This window comes from Scomber scombrus, chromosome 19 (assembly GCF_963691925.1).
Source record: "Scomber scombrus chromosome 19, fScoSco1.1, whole genome shotgun sequence".
Lineage (NCBI taxonomy): Eukaryota > Metazoa > Chordata > Actinopteri > Scombriformes > Scombridae > Scomber > Scomber scombrus.
Genome location: NC_084988.1, coordinates 6,941,849 through 6,963,191, shown reverse-complemented (window position 1 = coordinate 6,963,191; position 21,343 = coordinate 6,941,849). Strand labels below are relative to the sequence as shown.

Below are 21,343 nucleotides of genomic sequence, written 5' to 3'. Positions count from 1 at the left end.
AGAATAACACAAATCACTGCTGACATAACAGATCCTGCTGGAGACATTTTTGAAGTTGAAGTTGTATTTCCATCTTGTACACGAACAAAATGAGTCTCTAAAATGTTTTTAAAGAAAGTTTTGAACAAATGAGGTCTGAATTGAGGGCTGTAAAACATCACATTTAGGGTCAATGAGAACAAAAAAATCCATGTTTTATGTTGTCATGGCCTCAAAGAGGTAGGAAAAGCAAAGAAATTATTATTTTTTGAATAGCACTTTCTTGGTGGGACCTACAAAGGGTTAATGAATACAGACTCAAATATTTCACCTGATTTCTGACAACGAATAATGTTGACAATAATCAATGCAGAAACAAGAACCCCCCCCCCCCCCCCCCCCCCCAAAAAAAAAAAAAAAAGTGTTTCCTGATTATCAAAGCCTCGGGTTGGCCATCCTCATCACTATAAAGGATCTGCTCATAACCTGACAGTATCCAGCCAAACCCCAAACCGAGTGGAGCAGCAGTGAACTTATGATCAGGTTGTGATGCGTAAGGGTGACGCTCCTGTAGTCGCATAACCAAAGACTGTGGGATCGGTCCCTGCTGAGCCTCAGCTGGAATAACGTCGGGAAAATCCAGATATTTCATTAGCGAGTGTGTGTGTGTGTCTTTTTTTTTTTAAAGGAGACGAGCAGTGTTGAGAGTAATCCCTTTTTGGGCAAACGTTTCCATCGAAGGAGGGTTTTCTGTACTTTGCAGAAGCCACAGCAGATTTTATTCGGATAAAGACACCAGCTGTAATAAGGTAAGAAGTGATTCCTGCACATGTCTTATGTTCAGATTATAGAGGTGAATGGTTTAATGTTAGTGTGCCACGTAAGATTTTGTCCTATTTTCTCTGCTATGTGAATGAATGGGATCGAGGAGAGGGGCTGGCACACTGGCACCTGCGCATCCCTTAAAATAAAGCCGCTGCGTTTTGCCTGGAAACAACCACACACAAAAAAATAGAAATAAAACACAGCGAGAGACGAATTGGCCTTAAAAAATCACCAAGATTTGCGCAATTACTTGGCTTATATCTGCGTATATTAATGGCTCTGCTGTGCCACCGAGAGGGAGCTGTCAGCTGTTTAAAAAAAAAAAAGAAAGGTGTTTGATTAGGACATTTTGACATATTTTTCGGGGCCGATGAGCATGGAAAAAAATGTCATTAGCAGCAGGATGGTGGGATGTAATCTGGAAACACTCTCACTGCGTCGTTTCCATCGGAATGCGGCAATGCCTCTCCGTCTCTGCTCTCACAGGAGGCGGTTAGCTCTAATAGCATTAACTCAGATGTCAATGCCCAAAGCGTGAAATAAAACAGCATCTGTTAGCCTCTGTTTGGGCAGAACAAGTTATTCATACCTGCGGCCTGTGACATAGCCTATATGTGCCAGATATCTCCCTAAAAAAACGCCGCAGTTGCGTGATGTCGAGCCGTTTTTCTCAGCTCAAGGCTCAGTCAAACTGTTTCTTTTTTTATGTCATCTTCCTGCGAAAAAAGGGGGGGTTTCTCCTCAAGGTCATTCACTGTAGCTTATTTCACAGATGAAACATAAGATCTGCTTTCATGATTAACCATCGCGCTCGTCTGGATGGGTTTCATGACGCGCAGGTGGTGGACATTAAAAGGCTATGGTTTGCACTGATTTTTTCTTTTTTTTTTTCTTGGCTGCAACACACATTTGTGCTGTTTGTTGTGGAAGGCCTGAGCCAATGCAGTGCTCTCTGTGGTGGAGCTGTCCAGCCTGCTGTCATGCTGCTGCTGTTGCTGCTGCTGCTAGAGCTGCAGAGGAAAGAGGACCATATGTTGGTCACAAGTGGCGGGCATTCCCACACAATATTCAGATAACGCAAATTATATTCTGCTGTCTCATTTGTTAAATTATGGATTGAGAATTGACGCATTCTTGGGCACTTTATGTCATGTGCCACCTCATGAGTCAATAATTAATGAATCTGGGGCTTCTGGCATGCTTGCTCAAGTTGTCATGATGCTACTGAGGGCCTTCAGTGTGGATAACAAACTAATCCAAGCAGCGGTTTCCTTATTGCCCACAGCTGGCTTAAACACTAGATTATATACACTCATTTATACGCTCTATACCCCAGTGATCCAGATTATACAGCAGGCCTACTGTGTGTTGCATGTTGTCCTCACTCCAGTCTATGGATTTGCTGCAGCACTGCCTCTCGTACAACCGGGCATAGGCTTTGTTGTCATTGTCGGGTTATAGGACAGTGTTCGCAGTGGAAACTTGATAGCAGCGATCGAACATTTGATGAACTGGATCTGCTCTGACAGTGATGATCCAGGTCAGTGCTACCCGTGCCACAGACTGGCACAAACAGGCTGAACAGACAGAAATAGAACATAAGCAGCAGGGAAATATTTGCTTCCCTCCAAACCAAAAAAAAAAGAGAAAAAGAAAGAAAAGACAACACACACGCACACAAACACAAATTTGCTTTCTGTAATCATGTTTGAAATGCAAATATAAAGATAGTTTTCTATGCTGTGTTAAAAATGTTCATGCTGCCATCGCCCAAGCATGGATAAATGCATTATTCACGTGTTCTTGCATCACAGGAATCATGGGAAAGCATAACAGCAAGCTGACTCCCGAGGTGATGGAGGATCTGGTGAAGAGCACAGAGTTTAACGAGCACGAGCTGAAGCAGTGGTACAAAGGCTTCCTGAAAGATTGCCCAACTGGCCGGCTGAACCTGGACGAGTTCCAGCAGCTCTATGTCAAGGTATGTGTGTGTGTGTGTGTGTGTGTGTGTGTGTGTGTGTGTGTGTGTGTGTGTGTGTGTGTGTGTGTGTGTGTGTGTGTGTGTGTGTGCGTGTGTGTGAACTGTTGCCCCTCTGCTTCATCCTCTGTTTCATCCTCTGCTTCTTTTGCATCATGCATGGCTATTTCTCATCATCATGCTGTAACAACAAGAGTATAGCATCTTTAAAGCCCTGCTTGAATTATTGAAGACTAACAAGAATATCTCTCCCCTCCCACCCACCCACTTCCTTCAACATTCGCAGTTCTTTCCGTATGGCGACGCATCCAAATTTGCACAGCACGCCTTCAGAACCTTTGACAAAAACGGAGACGGGACCATCGATTTCCGAGAGTTCATCTGCGCCCTGTCCATCACATCTCGCGGCAGCTTCGAGCAGAAACTCAACTGGGCCTTCAACATGTATGACCTGGACGGTGACGGCAAAATCACCAGAGTGGAGATGCTGGAGATAATCGAGGTAAGGGATTATCAAGTCATTATAAGCCCTTGCTCATCAGGGGACTGGCTCTGTGTGTGGGTTCTTTTTGTTATCAGTCTCCTGCACACCTGCAAAGAGGACAGAGATGGTTTCATAATGACAAAACTGCAGTTGTATTGGATTACTTTATGCCATTTTTGGAAACACAATCAGCATAGTAAATCTGATATGTGTCAGTGATACTGGAGCATATTGACAATTCCTGTAGTGATAAATGTGGCGTGCTCTTTATTTCAAAGCATTTACATCAGTGATTCCCATCCTCTTTCATCTGATGTAACCCCACGGTCCAATCAGATGAGCTCAAATATCCCTTCATCTGCACCATCATGTTCCCAATATATATAAATGGAGTATTAACTGGAAGTAGGACACTTTTAATTGTATAATGTGGTTATTATTAGACATATTTTTCCACACAATTGAGTTGTAAAGGTTGCTTTGCTCAGGTTTGCATTCATATAGCTACCACTCAGTTTCAATCACATATCCTTTACTTTGAGCCACATCTGTTTGAAGTATTTTTTTAACAATCTATTTAAATCTTCTCTGCTCGTTTGCTTACTAGTTTTCTCTCATTCTCAATTGCAACATGCTGGGCAGCTTACTGATTACTGGAAATATTAGCATCACATTTTCAATTTGTACATCATTTCTCATTCATGGTTTAGATTTAGTTGATTTAGTTGCTTTCCTCGACTCCTCCAGCAAGTGCAGACCCTTCCCTTGGAAATCTACATCTTTATGAACAAACACACACAAGTAGGCCTCTATGCATCGCACATTAAACCACCATGCTCTGCTAATTTCTCTTTGCACCTCACCCCGCAGGCTATCTACAAGATGGTGGGCACTGTGATCATGATGAAGATGAACGAGGACGGTTTGACACCAGAACAGAGGGTGGACAAGATCTTCAGCAAAATGGATAAGAACAACGACGACCAGATCTCATTGGACGAGTTCAAAGAGGCGGCGAAGAGCGACCCGTCCATCGTGCTCCTGTTGCAGTGTGACATGCAGAAGTGAGCCCTCCATGCTCGCTCCTCTCCCCGTCTGTATCCAAACACTCTGGACAGCAGCACACGTTTTAATGTCTCATTAGGTTCTCTGCCATTTCCACAGGAAAAAAAACAACAACAATGCTTGGACTATTTTTCAATGGACTCGCTTCTTGTGGTTGTATGCATGAGAATGTCAAATGCTGAATAATTTTGAATATAGCTATAAGATATCATACATTTCTATTTCAAAACATGCCAGTGTGATTTGTGCACAGTAACCCTATCATTATCATTCAACCTTAGCTTGTATATCGGTGGAGCACTGCGTTAAATTATGTTCCTGCAGTATTTGGATCCCCAGTGTTCACTGCTGCAACTGTACGCTTTACATAATAGAAACAAAACAATAATTCCTATGATAATTGTAACTGTCTCTACTATCCAGACTTGTAGAGCTCTTGGAGAATAGAGAGGCTCCTGTCTGTTCCAGATGTTTTCACACGATGGAACCAAAAAGAGTAGGTTCTTTGCATGCATATATTATGTGTCAAAAAAAATATAATCTCTTACCCTTTGCATCTTTAGGTGGTTATAATAGAAAAACCCTGCGAAATTCATTTAGTATTGTTGCATGGGACGTACAGTGTGTGACTCATCAGACTATTAGTTCACCTCCAGTAATGTGGGAGCATGCTTCTCTCCATTGATACATGTATATGTGTGGCACTTGAGTTTTTGAAAGATATTTAGGTTGCAGTTGAGGGCTAATCTCCAAGGAAGAGCTTTCACATAAACACTGTATTATATTTTTGCTTCTGGGATGAGCCGAAATATCTTTATAGAGTACCATTCCCATATGATTTTTGTTGTACTGATGCCGCTTCAATCAAGAGGGAAAGCCAAAATTCCAGCTGTTGTTAGGCACAGTACTCATGCATTATACCCCAATCACGATACAAAAATTGGCTGCATTTTTCAGGCTGCTTAGTTGATTTAGACTTAAATAACTTCACACGGTACATATCAACATGTTTACAGAAATGAAGAGCACTGCAAAATGAGTACATTCTTGGCTTTTGACCTCGATGCTGGGAGCTCACTCTCTGGGCCGGGGACCTTGTGAGAGGGGCTCCACTTCCAAAGCAGCAGAGGAAAAAAGAAAAGGGTGAAAAAGCCTCATATATGTTTACTGGACACACTGCATTCCTACTTATAAAACTTTTTTGTAAGGAGAAACTTTTTATTGAAAGGTCTCATATTCTAATTGTTTCCGTTTGCAGCAATCTTTAAAGATGCAGGATCCTCAAGAGAGGTGCTTGATACAGCTTTTGAAAGAGCGTTTCAGTGTGAGTCGGCGACTTGCTGATGATGTGGGTTAAAGCGTTTTTGGAAATCCTCTTTCAACAGTTTTGCTTCCCTATTTCTAGGCTATGCAAGCATGGACTGAGTGTCTGCTTGTAGTCCACTTACAGCAGTGGAGGTTGCAGAAGCTTTTCACTGTTCTGTCTATAGCATAACTGAAACCAACCCACACTTTATTATGTCTGTATTATTTATACATTTCAGTCCGGTCACCATGTCAGATTCTTTGTCTAGTAAATGTTTATATGAAATATGGAAAAATCATAATACAAGTGACTGTATTCTTTTATACATGTGGCATGTGTTGCACCCAAAATGAATTCTGTAGTGATTAAAATGAATAAACCATCAACAGGCTTTTTAAAAAGACACAGTCTAGCAGGTGCAGTTAATGGAAACTGGTTAATAATGATTAATACTGCTTAAAGGACGGGTTCACATTTTTTCCAACGCTTTCTTAAAACAACAGTCAAGTAACCGTTGCTCGCTATAATTACTTTCATAGTGGGCAATAAAAGACCTCCTAATGCACTTTCAATTTTCTTGTCCTCGCTCTGTGCAAAAATATATTAAAGTTCTCTGAGGTTACAGAGAAAAGTAGTACAAGTACAAAACAAAATTCCCTCTTTTTGTTATCATCATTATTCAAACGCTGCTTAACAGTGAAACACAAAGAGGGAATTTTACATTAAACAAGCTCAAACTTGGGAAAACATTAACTTTATCTGACTAACTCATATTTCTGGGGCTTTAGATAAACTTTTGAATATATTTTTGCACATGATAAGAATTGTGGATTTTGTCACCCCATCACTTATATTGAAAGTGCACTAAGATGGCATCTTATAACGTCCAGTATGAACAGGGAGGAACGATTACAGTGAACAAAACCTGTTGTCAACATTAATATGGACACTTAGATGTTGTTTTAAGATAGAAAAATCAAGCACATTGTTGAATGTATGTGTTGATCTGGGTGGATGAATGTATCGACCAGGATGCATGAAAACACCACACAGTTTATGGCAACAATGGTAACAATTATTTACATTCATAACAGTTCATGGCTACTGGATGAGAACTGCAGAGCACTGTTGTACACATTTATCCCACAGAGGTCAAATATAATTAAATATAATCAGTTGCTCACCAATTAAAATATGAACACTATCAGACTGAGAAGACTCTGGTCTCACAGAGTCAAAGTCTTCCTCTGTGGTGTCAGACTCACGAGGTAAACACACAGTTGAAAAACAGTAACACAATATGGTTCAGTTTCTCAGACAGGGATTAAAGACAAGATTCTGTGGAAAAATATCCATTGAGAAAGAAGTCTTAATCCCTGTCCGGTAAATTGGCCCTGTAAGTATTAATGCGTAATGTATGAATCATTAACCATATTATCAACTGCAAGCATCAAAACAGAACTCATTTTGTACATTACAGCTATAAAATTAACAAAAAAAAAAAAAAAAAAAGAGAACACCTGTGAATCATATGTACAATATATTTTTTAAAACACATAAAAGTTATAATGACACACCAGACGTTGGCCATATATCTTAAAGTTGTACATTGTGTGACTTTTGACATACAAACATCTATCTTCTTTGTTGTTTTTAACATCTACACTGTTCACCATCATTAGTTCATTCAACTGATAACTTTAAAATTAGTTTTATCACCTTGAAGAGATTGGTTTGCTTTATGAAGGGTGCTTTTTCTGTAGCAGGAATCAAACCTGTGACCTCCCACTTATAGGACACACTGCCAGCAGAGACTGATAATGAGGGAAATCAGTGAAATTTAGTGGCTAAATCAGCTCAAAACTGGCCAGGACCAGGGGTTTATTCTCAAATTAAATTTGGAATAAAAACACCCGAACAGACCAAATAAGTTTCAGCTGATAACACTGCTATTAAGAGACATTGGTGTTGCTGGTGACTAACAAACCATTAAGAGTGAAAAAAGTAAAAAAAAAAAACCTGTATGATAGCAACATATCAATATCATTACACAATCATTATTTCTGACTCATAATACTGTCACAAACTTATCAGCTGCCAACAAACTGAAATTAACAAGCATTAATTCCCACACACATACAGTAATATTAAAATATACAGTAACCGTGCACATAAACATCACCTCTTTAGGTTTCTTTCACTGGAGATCACTTTAAACATCTTCATCTCCTGTGTGACTCCGGATTCTTTCTGGATTCTGAAGCTGATGGATTTTGATAAGACTGGTTTTGGGAAGATGACTGAAAGACACAAAAACCGAACATAACATTCAGTCAGTCGTTGAACATTAAAGACACATTTTTTAAAAGTCTATTAAAGCAAAAAGGGACGATAGAAAATAAATTGTCAAAAGAACAATAAAGCAGCTGCAGAATGGCACTAATAATTAAAAGTATGTTTTGTAAATAAAAACTAAAATTTAAGTATTTACCAAACTGTCTTTTACATCATGCAATTAAAAACTATGAGTAAAGGACAAAACACACAAATTTAATTATGTATAATGACAAGAAGATTTAAAAGCCCTTTTACATTTTTATTCAAATGCAAAAGGTAATTAATAACTTTATAAATTGATTTACAAATTAGTTAATTACTCAAATTAGTTGAATAATGCATTTATAATTAAAAGCTAAAAACAATTTGTAATTAATTTGGTGGCACATTACATCCTCGATGCCCAAAGCAAAGATGTAAAGGTTAAAGAAATGTAAAACGTGTGAAGGGAGCAGCGTGTAAACACAGACAGACACTGAGAAGAGCGCCACCTTGTGGTCAGGGGCGTGATGAAGACAAACTGTCGAAGGTGCTGCCGCTCTGACAGCTCCAGGAGAAGATCCAGAGAGATTCTCCGACTGTGCATGTCCTACCCGAAAATTGAGAGGACTCATTAAGGAAAGCAAACCAAAGTCACGGTTGAGCGAAGCTACAGATGATGTGTGTTCCAGATGAAACTGTGTGTCTGATGTCTTTGTGCACTCACCATGTAGACGTCGAACTCATCGAGGCATCTGAAGGGTGACTCGGTGATCTCCCACAGGGAGAGCATGAAGCAAACAGTGGAAAAGGAGCGCTCGCCACCAGAGAGGGACCTCATGTCACTCACGTCATCATTCTCCCTGCCAGGAGGATTTACCTTTACGTGTGCCAGAAGAGGATTGAGTATTACTTGTATTGAGTTTTTCTTTCCAATCAATAAAAAAATAGTTGTGCCTGCAGCAGGTTACAGTGTTTATATTAATAATTTTGACATGGATGGACTCAAACCGGCACCGTTGCATTTACATGATCAGGATCTTAAGCCCAGGTTTTTGAATTTATGTAAAAATCGAAATCTTCTTCCTTTAAAAGGTCCAGTGTGTGTATTTAGTGGCATCTAGTATGTTTTAACTAGCATATAATCGCCTAAAAATAAGAATTGTAGTATTTTCATCTCCTCAGAATGAGCCCTTTGTATCTACGTAGGGAGCAGCTTCCATGGAGGCCGCCATGCTGAACTGTCATGTTTCTACTGTAGCCCAGAAAGGACAAACCAAGCACTGCCTCCAGAGAGGGTATTTTGCATTTTTTTGAGTTTTACGGCCACCAAATACGTTCACCTACACACTTGGAAGGGGAGTGGGAGGGAGGGGATCAGTTGATCCACAACCTCACTGCTTGATGCCACTACATCCTAAACACTGGACCTTTAAGATAATCACCTTTCAGTGCTTTCAGTAGTCTTTTATATTCAGTATGATGTAATTTGGTACAACTGTGCTCAGTAATTCTTAAAACAACAAAACACAAAGATCATGCTACACAAGAGAAATGCTGCAAAACAAACCTTCAATGCATTTCATAAATATATAACTGATAAACAGACGTACTGAGATTGTGAGTGTTTCATTGTTGTGATCAAAAATCATTGAGCCGCAGCAGTTCATCTTTATCAGGAAGTTATTGAAGTACAGCTTGCATCTGACAGAGAGAGACCTTTAGGAGGAAGAGGAAGAAAGCGTCAGACAAAAGCAGTGCTTGTCTAAACACTGTAATCGTGTATTTATGATTTGTTCTTCAATCTCACTCGACTGTTATTTACCTACGCATTATTTTGTATCTGTTCTGCCTGTCTGACATGATGTTATCGAGCCGATCGATGAATTTCCGCAGATCTCTCACTTGGTTGGTCTTCTCTCTGTAGAGAGCCAGGGCCTCTGCGTACTCCCTAATGAGGGCAGAGGGAAGAAATTGGCACAGCTTAAATTTTTCTGATTCCTGCCTTCAGTGTGCACATGTAAAACGAGGACAGAGGATGATTTAGTGATGGCCAAAGGGCAGATCGGATGGAGGTATTTTTTTTAAAATATCAGTAATCTCATTGGATGAGTTGAACCGCACTGGCAAGAAACACACATTTTGTCTGACTAGTAAAGCTGAAATATAGTGAAATGAGAGAGAATGACAATTACAGTAGTTCAATGAAGTAGAACTGCAGCTTATGTTTAAATATATTTGTAATAAATTATTGATCTGACAATTACTTTTAGATAAATAATCATTTAGTCTTTGGAATGATAGTGATAGAAAATAGCGAAAAATGTCCATTACAAGTTCTGAGAGCTTGAGGTGAAGCCTTCGAATGCCTTGTTTTGTTTGATCAACAGTCAAAAACAAAAAGATATTCATTTAACAATGATACAAAACAGAGAAACTCAGCATATATTAACATTTGAGAAGCTGCAATGTGTAGTTTATGCTTGATTAACCAATTTCAACAATTATCAAAATTGTTGCTTATCATTTTTCTGTTAGTCGATTATTTGACTAATTGGTTCTAATTGCTCCAGGATGAAGCAGTTATTTAAAGATGACCTCCAGCTGTGTTTTAAGATATTGAATAAAATCCTCTGCTAGGAGTAATGAATTGTTTTTTGACAGGGGAAAAGTTCAATTACCACATTAAAAATCCTTAAAATGACACCTCCTCTTTCTTTTCCTTCACTGAAAAATCTATGCACGTCGTTCATTTCAAAAGTTAGACTGCTAGGTAAAAGATGTCTCCTACGTCAGTGAAAAGTCCAGTCCAGTTCAGTGTATGTGGCCTGGAGGCTTCATGTTTCCATATCACACTTTCATAAATTGTTTATTGAACCACGATTGGCTCCAAACTAGTTGTCATGTGACCATAAACCCAACCCCCTAAAGATGAACGTAAAAACAGCCTTCAAGTGTCAAACTCTGCATAAACATCATTCTGCACAGTGAAGCTCAAACATCCAACTGAAGGAACAAGAAGAAAAACACATTTTGAAATGGAGGAAGACTTTTAAGTTTATACTTTCTGTACATATTTTGTACAGATCGATCTTTTTGGAAAGCTTATGATTTCTTACCTGACCACCTGCTCCTGCTCACCGTAGCAGCTCTCGAACACTTTGAGCCTCTTCTTCAGCCGAGAGATTTCTGCGTCGATCCTCTTGGTGCTGCTGGTCACCTGCTGCCGTTCGGGGCTGATCTTAGTGGCTTTGGCCACATATTCCTGTCGTCACATGAAGTCTGATCAGAGGCTGGGAATTTTGCTAGAGACAGCTGCAGTTTGGAGGCAGTGAATCTCCTCTTTGGTCGAGTTTACTTACTGCTGATCTGGATAGCTTAGTGTAGCTTAAGTGCTACAGCTGGTCTTAATCTATGTTATGTCGCTAAAAATAAATCCCTGAGGTAAATGTAGTAGAAAAAATGGATCTAATGAGCAACTTACATGAGTACAGCTCATATTATCGTTACCTGTAACTCTTCTTCTTTTTGGGAAAGTTCATTTTTCATAGCTTGGATGTTTCCTTCATGAATCCTCAGATTGTGTTCGAAGATCTTAAGGGTTCGTTCATGTCTTTCACACTCTGCCTCCAGCCTCAGCTGCTCGTCCTTTGAGCCAACAAACAATAATAATCAGTATCACTATCAACACTTCTGGTGGAAGGAGTGACAATAAAATACCTCTTCACAACACCAGAAAGGATTATTCAAGAGAAAACTAATGTTGTCAGTTTAAAAAGCGTTACATGGAAACAATTCAGATATCAAACGTGTTTAAAAACAGAGGACAGAACAGTTGTGTCAAAACCACAGAAACCTACGAGCAGCAGCGGTGAAATGTTTTTCACAGTCTTTTGGTTTCTAAAACTATTTTTAAATTCTGAACAAAGTGACCCAACAATGCTGTGCTGTACCTTCAACGGCTCCATGTCCTCAGAGAGCTGACCAATCCTTTCTCTAACAGACGAATATTTGGAGTCTGTGTCTTCTGACATTTTTCGATGCTTGTCAAATTCTGTCTTCGCCTCATGAACAGATTGCTTTTCTGCCTCGATTTTCTGTTGGTTCTCTGCAGCAACTTCTTCCTGCAACATTTGAATATTTGAAAACATCACACCTTCAAAATCGATGGTGGGGTTTATTTCTGTTTTGAAAGGGAACAAATAAAAAGTAAATGGTCACCAAGGAGCTGATGTCATCAATTTGCTCGTCTCCGAAAATCTCCAGCTCAGTTATTGCTGCTTTAACTTTATTCATAGCTGCCTGCATTGAAAACATAAAGAAAGCAAATTCATCAGACAAATATGTAGGAGTACCTCCTTTTCCTTTACTCTTAAGTTGGACCATGTTCTTCACACTTTGAAAGAGCACGGTTCACTAACCAGTGTTGCCTTCAGGGTCATGATGGTGCTGTTCAGCCCGTTCTCCATGCTCAGGATGTCCTCAGTCACAGAGGTCACCTGGAGCTGAAACCTGGACAGCTGAGCCCGGTGATTCTCCAGGTCTGACTCCAACATGCTGTGACAGGTAGGATCGATTTTTAATCTCAAATCAAAACTTCACTCAGGTGTGAATTTAACCATGTTCCTGAAAAACCTATGACACTGAAAATAAACTTTCCAAAAAACTTATGTTAGATCACTTTTGGAAACGGCTTTCTACTAGATCCTGTTTAATGCCATGAAAAGAAGAGTCTGTGTTAATAACCCATCGATGGGTTTTCACATTCACATCCTAATGTTTTAAAAATGGCAGAGCCCATTTAAATTGCTTTTTAAATTCCCTAGTATATATATTTTGACTAGCCTTTTGTTTGGTAATCCTATAATGACAATGAAATGAAGAAAACACAAAATCATTCACTACTCAAAAGAAAGCAATAGATGACAAGGTACAAGATGCCCAGTTGTCATTTCCATTTGACATAAAGAAGGGTACAGCAGTGAAAATATGATACTTAAGGATTGAGTATTTCACTCAGCATAAGTATCAAATGGCATCATTGAAGCATGGAAACAGACAAATACAGAATACTGTATACAAGCTAATGATTATAATGTATTTGGTGACTTGGTGAAACATAATCTCTTTGCTGCAATCTGTCCTGTGTTTACAGCTGATATTTATGGCAGATTCATCGATGTGGAAGCTCATCTACCTTATTTCAGTCTCGAGATCCCCACCAAGAAATTTTGCTATGTTGAAGTCAGAGGTGTAGTAACGGTTTGGGTACACGTGATCTCCCTCAGCAGTGAAAGCCTCACGGCAGTTTTTGGGCGGCCAGCCATGCTGCATGACCTTCCTCGCTTTTTCTTTCTCCTGCACAAAAACAAAGAAGAGGTTAGATTGACTGGGAGTGAAATGAAAAATAACTATGATGTCAGTCCTGCAACAATCATACCTTAAAAAAACAACAACATGTTTTTTTGCGATACTAACTTTAATGATCAGAATCGACTCTATCCCTCTCATATCAATGAGGCAGTTGATGATGACTGGGCTGGTTGCGCTGATTATGTCGAGCAGAGCTGGATATTCTGGATGACATGCCTTCCTACAAACAGCAAAGCAAAAAACAAAATGTAGCTTCAAAATGTTTCAAAAATGTGGCTCAAAAAAAGTCAACAAATCCCAAAGCTACTGCTGACCTTCCATGAATGTTGTAAACTTTTTCGGAGAAAGGACTGACGATGATCTGCGGCCTGTTGCCCCTCGGATAATAACGAGACATGAGCTCCTGAAGGACCGCCTCGTCCTTGTAGTTGTCACAGCAGAAAGCCTTCATGAAGCTCCGCAGACAGCACTCCACAGCTACAGCTAATGTGGGATCCTTCAAATTGATGCATGCCCCTGAGAGCAAACACAGACCGTCAGCTGAAATATGTACACTTAATCTGAATTTTTTTCTGCGTCTATTAATTTAAATTGGTTTTCCAACATTTGTTTAAAAAAAAGACAAAATAATCATTTAATGCATTCAACTAAATTATGTGCATTGCAGATTTTAAAGGATAGTGGGTCATTTAATTCCTCTGCTGATTAAATGACAGTTTTACAGATGATAAATCGACATTTTGGGAAATACATTATTTGCATTAATGCTGAGACTTAGATGGGAATATCAATACCACTCTCTAAAACGAGAATGGTATTGATCTTCTAGTCTAACTCTCGACAGGGAATTAAATAAGTGTATTTCCCAACATTGCACTCTTCTATTAAGTACTACCATATCTCTTCTGTAAGGCCAAAGTCAGCAAAACATAAAAACATAAAGTCACCTATTGGACCAACAGGTCTCCTCACAAAGCGTCCTGTGGCGTAAGCCTCAGCGATAGCGCCCACCAGGTCAGGCAAAAGATCTCCGAATCTTTTCAGTTTGTTTGATCTACTGGCGAGGAGCTGATTCTTCCTCTTCAGTTTGGACTCGTAGGAAGCCTGGACAGTCTTTTCTTCCAGTCTAGTCAACATGAACGGAGCTTAATGACGAAACTGGGCTCTAACTCACTTCTCCTTGACAGCATATTTATAAGAAAGAAAATATAACTCCTCGTACCTCAACTTGTCGCGTTCCTCCCTTCCTTTAAAAAGAGCATCATGGTTGTTCTTGATCTCAAGATTCAGCTGCGAGCACTTATTGTCAAGCTCTGCAAGCTGCTCTTTGAGATGGGTTAAGGTCCTCTGCTGTTTCATATATTGCGTCTCTCCCTCGCTGTTCAGGCTCCCACTGAAATACAAATATTGGAGGATCTAAATGTTCATCATGCATTTATACGACTTCATTTAGGGTTTTTCTTTTTACATTTCTTCTCTCCCACCTTGTTTTTGCCTTGTTAACTTTCTCCCGGAAAAGATTTTGCTCCTGCTCTGACTGTTTGAGTTTGTTCAGAGCCCGAAAGTAAACGAGCTACGGAAGAAGATATGTCACTATAACCCATACAACTCACATGCACTTAAGATGTCAAGAAATGTGAAGGAAAAAAAACCGGCTTGTCATATTTTACAATCAGTACATTTTGTAGTACCTCCTGTTCCTTGTGAGCTTTCCTGATCACCTTCACTTGCTCTTTCAACTTGACATTGTCTCCAAACAGTGATTCTTGTTCCTCTCTTAGACTGTTTATGGTGCTTCTGATGCGCTGAAGTGTTTTCTCTACTTGTAAGAACTTAGTCTGTGTGAAAGATAAGAGAAAGAATGAGTGTACCATCGCAGGCAACGTCTAAAATAAATTATTTGCACATTAAATCCTGTTTTTTTTTTGTTCTGTATTACTCACCTGACAGAGCTGAAAGTTGTATTGATGTTTGTAATTAGTCTCTTCCTTTTCAATGTCCTCCTTCAACTGCTGTACAAATTGCTCCTTCTCTCTGACCTGACAGTGATTTAAAAAAAAAAAAGAAGACCTTGATCGTGTGCGAGATGCAACTGACTGCAAATTATGAGCTCAAGGTAAATCTCAAAAGGGTTTTTTTTCTGCTTTTCCTCGCCTTTTTTATAGAGGGCTTACTAAAATGTACCATATCTAACCAAATCTTACCAAACACCATGCCATTGCTTTCTTCAGATTCTCCAAAACCTCCTTCATCTCACTGATGGATGACAAATTTTCATATCGTTCTTTCCTCTGCAGAAACTCATGCTTCAGGTCCTTCAGACACTGAACAAAAAATGATAGTGATATTTGAAGCAAACTGAATCCATAAACATATCAGTACTAAGAGAATATCACATGATTAAGTGGTTACTATACAATGAGAAAATACTAACATTAGAGCTGCAATTAACGACTCAATATTCTGATGGTTTTCTCGAGTGAAAAACACCCGTTATAATTTTCCAATTTTCAAGTTGCAATCATGTTTTGTCCAACCCAAAGATTTTCCGGTTACTGTCATGTTTGACAGAGAAAAGCATTAAATCATCACATTTGAGGAGCTGATTTTTTTTCAGCATTTGTGCTTAAAAAATTAAAAAACTGATGAACTGATTAACAAAATAGTTGCTGATTAATTTGGTTGATCAAGTAAGTATTAGATTAATCATTGCAGCTCTAATGAACATTTCATTAGATTTTCTTGTTTGCTGACATCAATAATTTGCCAGTAAATTTAGATGTGCAGGATACAGATACGATATGGAAATACCAGATGAGATAAATCAATAGTAAAAGGTTCCTGCATTAAATACATTACCTCCTCTTGTCTCTCAACCTGCTGTCGTGTGACTGTTTTAGTGTGTTTGATGTGGATGTAATCCCTCTTCATCTGTTCCAACAGAGTTGCTTTCATGAAGAACTACAAATTACATAAGCAGCAAAGAGGAAAGAAACCAAAACATTCAATTAAAAATTACATTAGTTTCTTTCAATAGAGGTGGTATCTTAAATTTCTGTGCTCACTGTAAACACAGTGGTGTTGCACCTTATACTTGTCCGTCTCGCTTTTTGAATGCAGGAACTGTTTACTCATTTCTTGGTTGAGAATGGACACCGGGTTATCCAGCTTTAAAAAGGGCAAAAAAGATTATTAGTGCATCCACTGGAAGTAAAAAGGCTGCAGAACATAAAGATCTACTTTTACTAGCTTGACAGTAAGTACCTGGATATTGAAGTGGTCCAAAATGGCCGTCAGGTCCTCCTTCTTGTTTGAGATGATTTGTCCTAAAATACAAGTTAGAAATAGTGAGCTTCATACCTCGGTTGTCATGAAAGAGATAACTAGTAAAATCATAATATTCTTGGATCATTGGGGTTGGTTAATAGGGCTGGGTATTGTAAAAAAAACATACAATAAATGATGTTACCAGTACCGTTAAAGCGACACCAATACTCATTCGAAACCTTTTCTACTTCATTTGATACACATCATGTGAATAGAAGCATTCAGTTGGAAAACACTCCTCCCAATGCAAATCATTTTTACACAAATACACTTTAAAGGGTGTTCACATAATCACTTCTTTTTTTTTGTGGCATCTCCGCACATTAACTGTTGACTCCCTCAAACACAACATGCCTCGACTTCACCACCACAGACGTTACAGGTTGCAGCTGCTGTGGCAGTTAGCCAATCCCCCGTTTTCAGTGTTGGCGGTGAGCAAAAACATTTATTGAACACAGGTATCATTTGACTAGAGAAGTTTCAGTACTACTACTGTAGGTACGGAGTTATTTCGGTCAAATGACCTTAAAAGTATCGGGTAACGATACCCAGCCCTACATTTCTTAGACTGTAATGTTATCTTGTTGCTCAACTTTAGGAGCAAACTTTTCAGCTGGCAAAGTGCAGTTTAGGATCTTTTTATTTATAAAATAATCTAGTGACATTTACAACATATGAAAAACACCAGTCCTGCTGTGAATGTAAATATTAGACACCGATGGCACGATGTGAAACAGCGCCATGCATATATCAATGTACACATGTGAGTTTATAGAGGAAAATTCCTAACCAAGAGTAAAGAATGTATACAGCTTAGGCAGAGAGTTTAATTAAAGTACTTTGTCTTCACTCCCATGTGTGTTTAGTGTATCTGCAACTCGGGGACAGTTGGACAAACTCACCCTGGCATGAAGAATATCTGTAATTCAGCAAAGTCACCTGATTTGCTCTTCAGCTTGCAGGTCCGACATCCATCAACTGAGATCCGATGCTCAATGGAGATGCAGTCACCGAAGATTTCTCTTTTATAAGCATCTGCTCCTCTGTTCCTCAGCTTCACTGTTATATCTGCAGTACTAAAGAGAAAACTTTACTGTAATGTATTTGAGTAGAAGTACCTCGCCGATGAAAAAAATTAAAGCATTTCCAGTAACATTTTAAGGATTCACATTGATTTGTCATCGAGGACTGGGTTTGATTGAGTATGAGCTCTCACTTACTTTTCACCGGACTTTACAAAATCTTTCAGTGACACTCCTCTGTTTGTGATAGTGGCCTTTCCACCGAGGCCCACAATCAAAGCAGTCAGGATGGCACTTTTTCCACCTGAGAATTAAATTGGAAACAACATCGACGAGGGATTAAATCACTGCATGGAAAACATATCACAGGAAGCCTGCAAGGAGAACTAAAGTCTGTATGCAAGAAAACACAAATTGAGGACCTGCAGAAATACATTAGGATGGCTCGCTTTGAATAAACTAATTCATTGTCAACAAAGAGTGGTGTAACTTCTTTCAATAAATAATAAACTGCTTTAATTAAAAAAACAAAACAATTAATTGTATTTTCTATTGTTATTTTCACTCTACAGATGAATTAAGTCATGAAAACGCGTCTTTTGAAGTCCCCTTCCACTCAAAATTGTGTTTTGCTTATTGTCACCTCACTTAGATGTTTGACATTCACAACTAGAAGGCAGTTTGTTTGTTTTTTAACATGATTTATCTCCTAAAGGGACAAATGAGTTTAAGATGTGCATGCAACTAGTTTGGAAGCCAATCTTAGTCCAATATGTAACCTACTCAAATGTGACATGGAAACATCTTAAATGCAGCAAATTTTTTTTTTAAAGTGCATATTCATAATTTGTAGAATTTGAACTACTTAATAACACTATCACCCTATCAGACATAAATTATTGCAAGCAGATTCTTAGTATGTGTTAAATCTTGTCTGGACAAAAGTCACTGATATTATCAAGAAATCACTAATAACTAGCTCATTCCCAATAAAAAATATTATATAACAAAACTAGAGCCTGACAGACATATTGATTAGCCAATATTATCAGTATTGGTGTATGTGTTGTCCGATATTGGACAATATTTTCTTTTTTAAGTTATAAAAGCAGCATTTTCTGTATCTTTGAACCTTTTTCTTAATTCAAGTTTAATATAAACGTATGTGTGTGTTTTTAATGTGTTTTTTTTATATTTATACTTATCTTTAATCATTAATTTCCCAGAGAAGTTTACTGTTTCAGTGCGCTGATGTCATTGTATACCGTAAAGTTATATATTTTGTATAACATTATTGGCCCTAAAAGTCCAGTATCAGTCAGACCCAAGAACAAAACAATTACTAAAAATGAATTAATAGAATAATCTCCTCCTCTCTAATTTGGGAGGTCTACACTCTTGTGTGCGTTTTAAACACTTTAATAACAATCTTAGTTTATAAATGACACCTCTGGAGCACCTTGTTAGCAATTAAATGGCAGCGTCCCTGGTTCGTTTCCAGCAAGAGACCTTTGCTGCAGGTCATTCCCCACTCTATCACCCGGTTTCCTGTCAGCCTTTATACCATCTACTCTCAAATAAAGGCAAAAAAGGCACCTGATATGTATGTGTAATTATGACATTAAATCCAATTTGTTTAATTGTTTAACATTCAGAAATAGATGATCAAGTTGCCTCTTTTGGTTTTTATAGGGAATAGATGCTGCTTAAATGGATTTGCTTGTCACCCTGGATGGGTTGGGATATGTTAAACACACGAGTCAAAGTCAACAGCAAATTAGGTGAAATTGAGAAATCTGGTTCTTACTTCCATTGTTGCCAACGATGAAGTTCACATTGGGCCCAAACTGGAACGGACCGAGCAAATAGTGACACATGAAATTCTTGAGAGTGATGCTTTCAATGAGGCCAATGTCTCCCTGGAAATACATGCAGCAGATATTTTACATCTTTTAACGAGTTTCTGAGGAGTAAAGACAAATAATTTGTGCTATGTAGGGAAATGACTCACCGTGGCAGACAGACAGAGTTTGTTGGAAGATGGTCCCTGATGGTTTCTATTATCTGGTGCATCTTCCAGACCCACAGCTGTCGCTCTGCGGCTCTTGACAGTTGTTGCGTCACTGATCACTTTGCCTTTCCTCTTACTCATTGTGAAACAAGTCACTGAAAATAGAACGAACAGGAAGGTGAAACAGAACAGCAACATCAGAAATCATTTTTCCACTGTTTTCTTTATCTGACATTTATTCTTTATTAACCCATAAGTCTATGTTAAAAAAGTCCTTATTCCAAAACAACCCAACGAGCAAAACCGATTTTCTAATTATAATGATATAAAATAGAATAAAAAGGTTTCAAATTTGATAGATTAGTGAAATTTGACGAACTAATGAATATTTGGCCTTCATTTGTGAGGGCTTTAATTGTTCCTCAAATCAGTTGGTTGATTATTTTTTTGTCGACTCATCTAATCATGAACTTTCAGCTGTACTAAGACTTTCTTTAGGTCATTTTTGACAGGCTTTGCATCAGGCTAAAGGCAAGTTTTATTGGGGGGCAATGAAGAACTAACACACCTTTCTTTTGCAGCTTTTTATTTATGCTCATTGCTCCGTGCTGTCAAAGCATATTCTACTAGTTCCTTTTTTTGAGCAATACTTTTGAGATGCAGTCTGGGCTGTGTCTGCTATTTTGAGAGACGTAGAAAGGTGACGTCAGAGCTACTGCAGGGTAACATGTTAAGATACTGAATAGCTATAAATAATGCAACTACCAAACAAACAAAAAAGTATCCTAAAAAGTGAATATGTGAAAACAAAAAGAGAGAGAGAGATCTGAACCTTTTGACTTCGAGCCAGGAAGTCACAGGCAAAAACCAGCAGGCTCAGCAGCAACAGGTGTTATTATGCAACACAGCTCTGCAGATAAACATTTACTCTCGATTTTGAGTATTCAAATGCTTTCTAACTGATTCACACTAACATTAAGATTTATTAGGGATAAATACACCTATTTCAGTAAGTTGATGGATATGGAACATGAAGGCTGCAGCTCTGAATGACTCTAAGTGAGACAATTGGTCTGAATGATAAATATCCCAAGCAAATTGTGGGATATCTATCATTTAAAGTTACCTAAACATGCTGTGTTTTGACCTAACTCAGCAAAAATGTTTAGCAAACCCTCAGATCAGTGAGCAAATGCTCTCAGGACAACACACTAAAGTCCAGAGCTACAGCACTCCTACATGAACAAGTAAATACACTGTTTTAGTTTTTAAGGATCACAAAAATGATAAAAGCTTATTATATTATAGACTTCTCCTACCATTGTGCGATTGCCTGCGTGTGCAGCCTGCAAAAATAGCATGGTCAAATAGGCAGCACCGTTTTTTTTAGACTTCCTGGTCGGAGTGTTGTGAAGTGAACTGCAGCTCTGACAGTTTATGATGTGACTTTACACTCAAACGCGGAACAGAGGACGCAGTGCGTAATTGGCCCACCCCCCACCTGCGTTTGCCTAATATGCAATGCTATGAATGCATTTAAATTAAAGCAGTCATGGTGTAGGTCACAAGAGGCCTCCCATCGTCTAATATTTGCAGTCTTGAACCATTTTTCAAACTATTATTCAAAATGCTTGATATCCTGCATGTAGGTAGCTTT

The 21,343-nt window shown here is 38.7% G+C and overlaps 2 protein-coding genes across 3 annotated transcripts; one reads left to right on the top strand and one right to left on the bottom strand.

Moving 5' to 3' along the window:
* Window positions 1-2,623: 2,623 nt before the first annotated feature.
* vsnl1b (visinin-like 1b) lies at window positions 2,624-4,334 on the top strand. 2 transcript variants are annotated; one of them, XM_062440639.1, is made up of 3 exons: window positions 2,624-2,785; window positions 3,069-3,284; window positions 4,137-4,334. In XM_062440639.1, the coding sequence occupies exons 1-3, from the start codon at window positions 2,624-2,626 to the stop codon at window positions 4,332-4,334; spliced, it is 576 nt and encodes a 191-aa protein (XP_062296623.1). The 2 variants fall into 2 exon arrangements, with proteins under 2 accessions (XP_062296623.1, XP_062296624.1); XM_062440640.1 differs by lacking the exon at window positions 3,069-3,284.
* Window positions 4,335-6,672: 2,338 nt separating this feature from the next.
* On the bottom strand, window positions 6,673-21,138 carry smc6 (structural maintenance of chromosomes 6). The gene is made up of 27 exons (XM_062440603.1): window positions 21,006-21,138; window positions 19,687-19,841; window positions 19,483-19,594; window positions 17,874-17,979; window positions 17,593-17,729; window positions 16,591-16,652; window positions 16,414-16,494; window positions 16,186-16,287; window positions 15,531-15,650; window positions 15,270-15,365; window positions 15,018-15,164; window positions 14,811-14,899; window positions 14,549-14,719; window positions 14,274-14,452; window positions 13,641-13,842; window positions 13,432-13,546; window positions 13,151-13,311; window positions 12,375-12,510; window positions 12,175-12,255; window positions 11,907-12,077; window positions 11,464-11,601; window positions 11,073-11,218; window positions 9,779-9,904; window positions 9,567-9,672; window positions 8,681-8,833; window positions 8,466-8,563; window positions 6,673-7,937 (listed from the first exon to the last, which is right to left on the bottom strand). The coding sequence occupies exons 2-27, from the start codon at window positions 19,825-19,827 to the stop codon at window positions 7,850-7,852; spliced, it is 3,264 nt and encodes a 1,087-aa protein (XP_062296587.1). The 5' UTR covers window positions 19,828-19,841; window positions 21,006-21,138; the 3' UTR covers window positions 6,673-7,849.
* Between the last annotated feature and the right edge of the window lie 205 nt (window positions 21,139-21,343).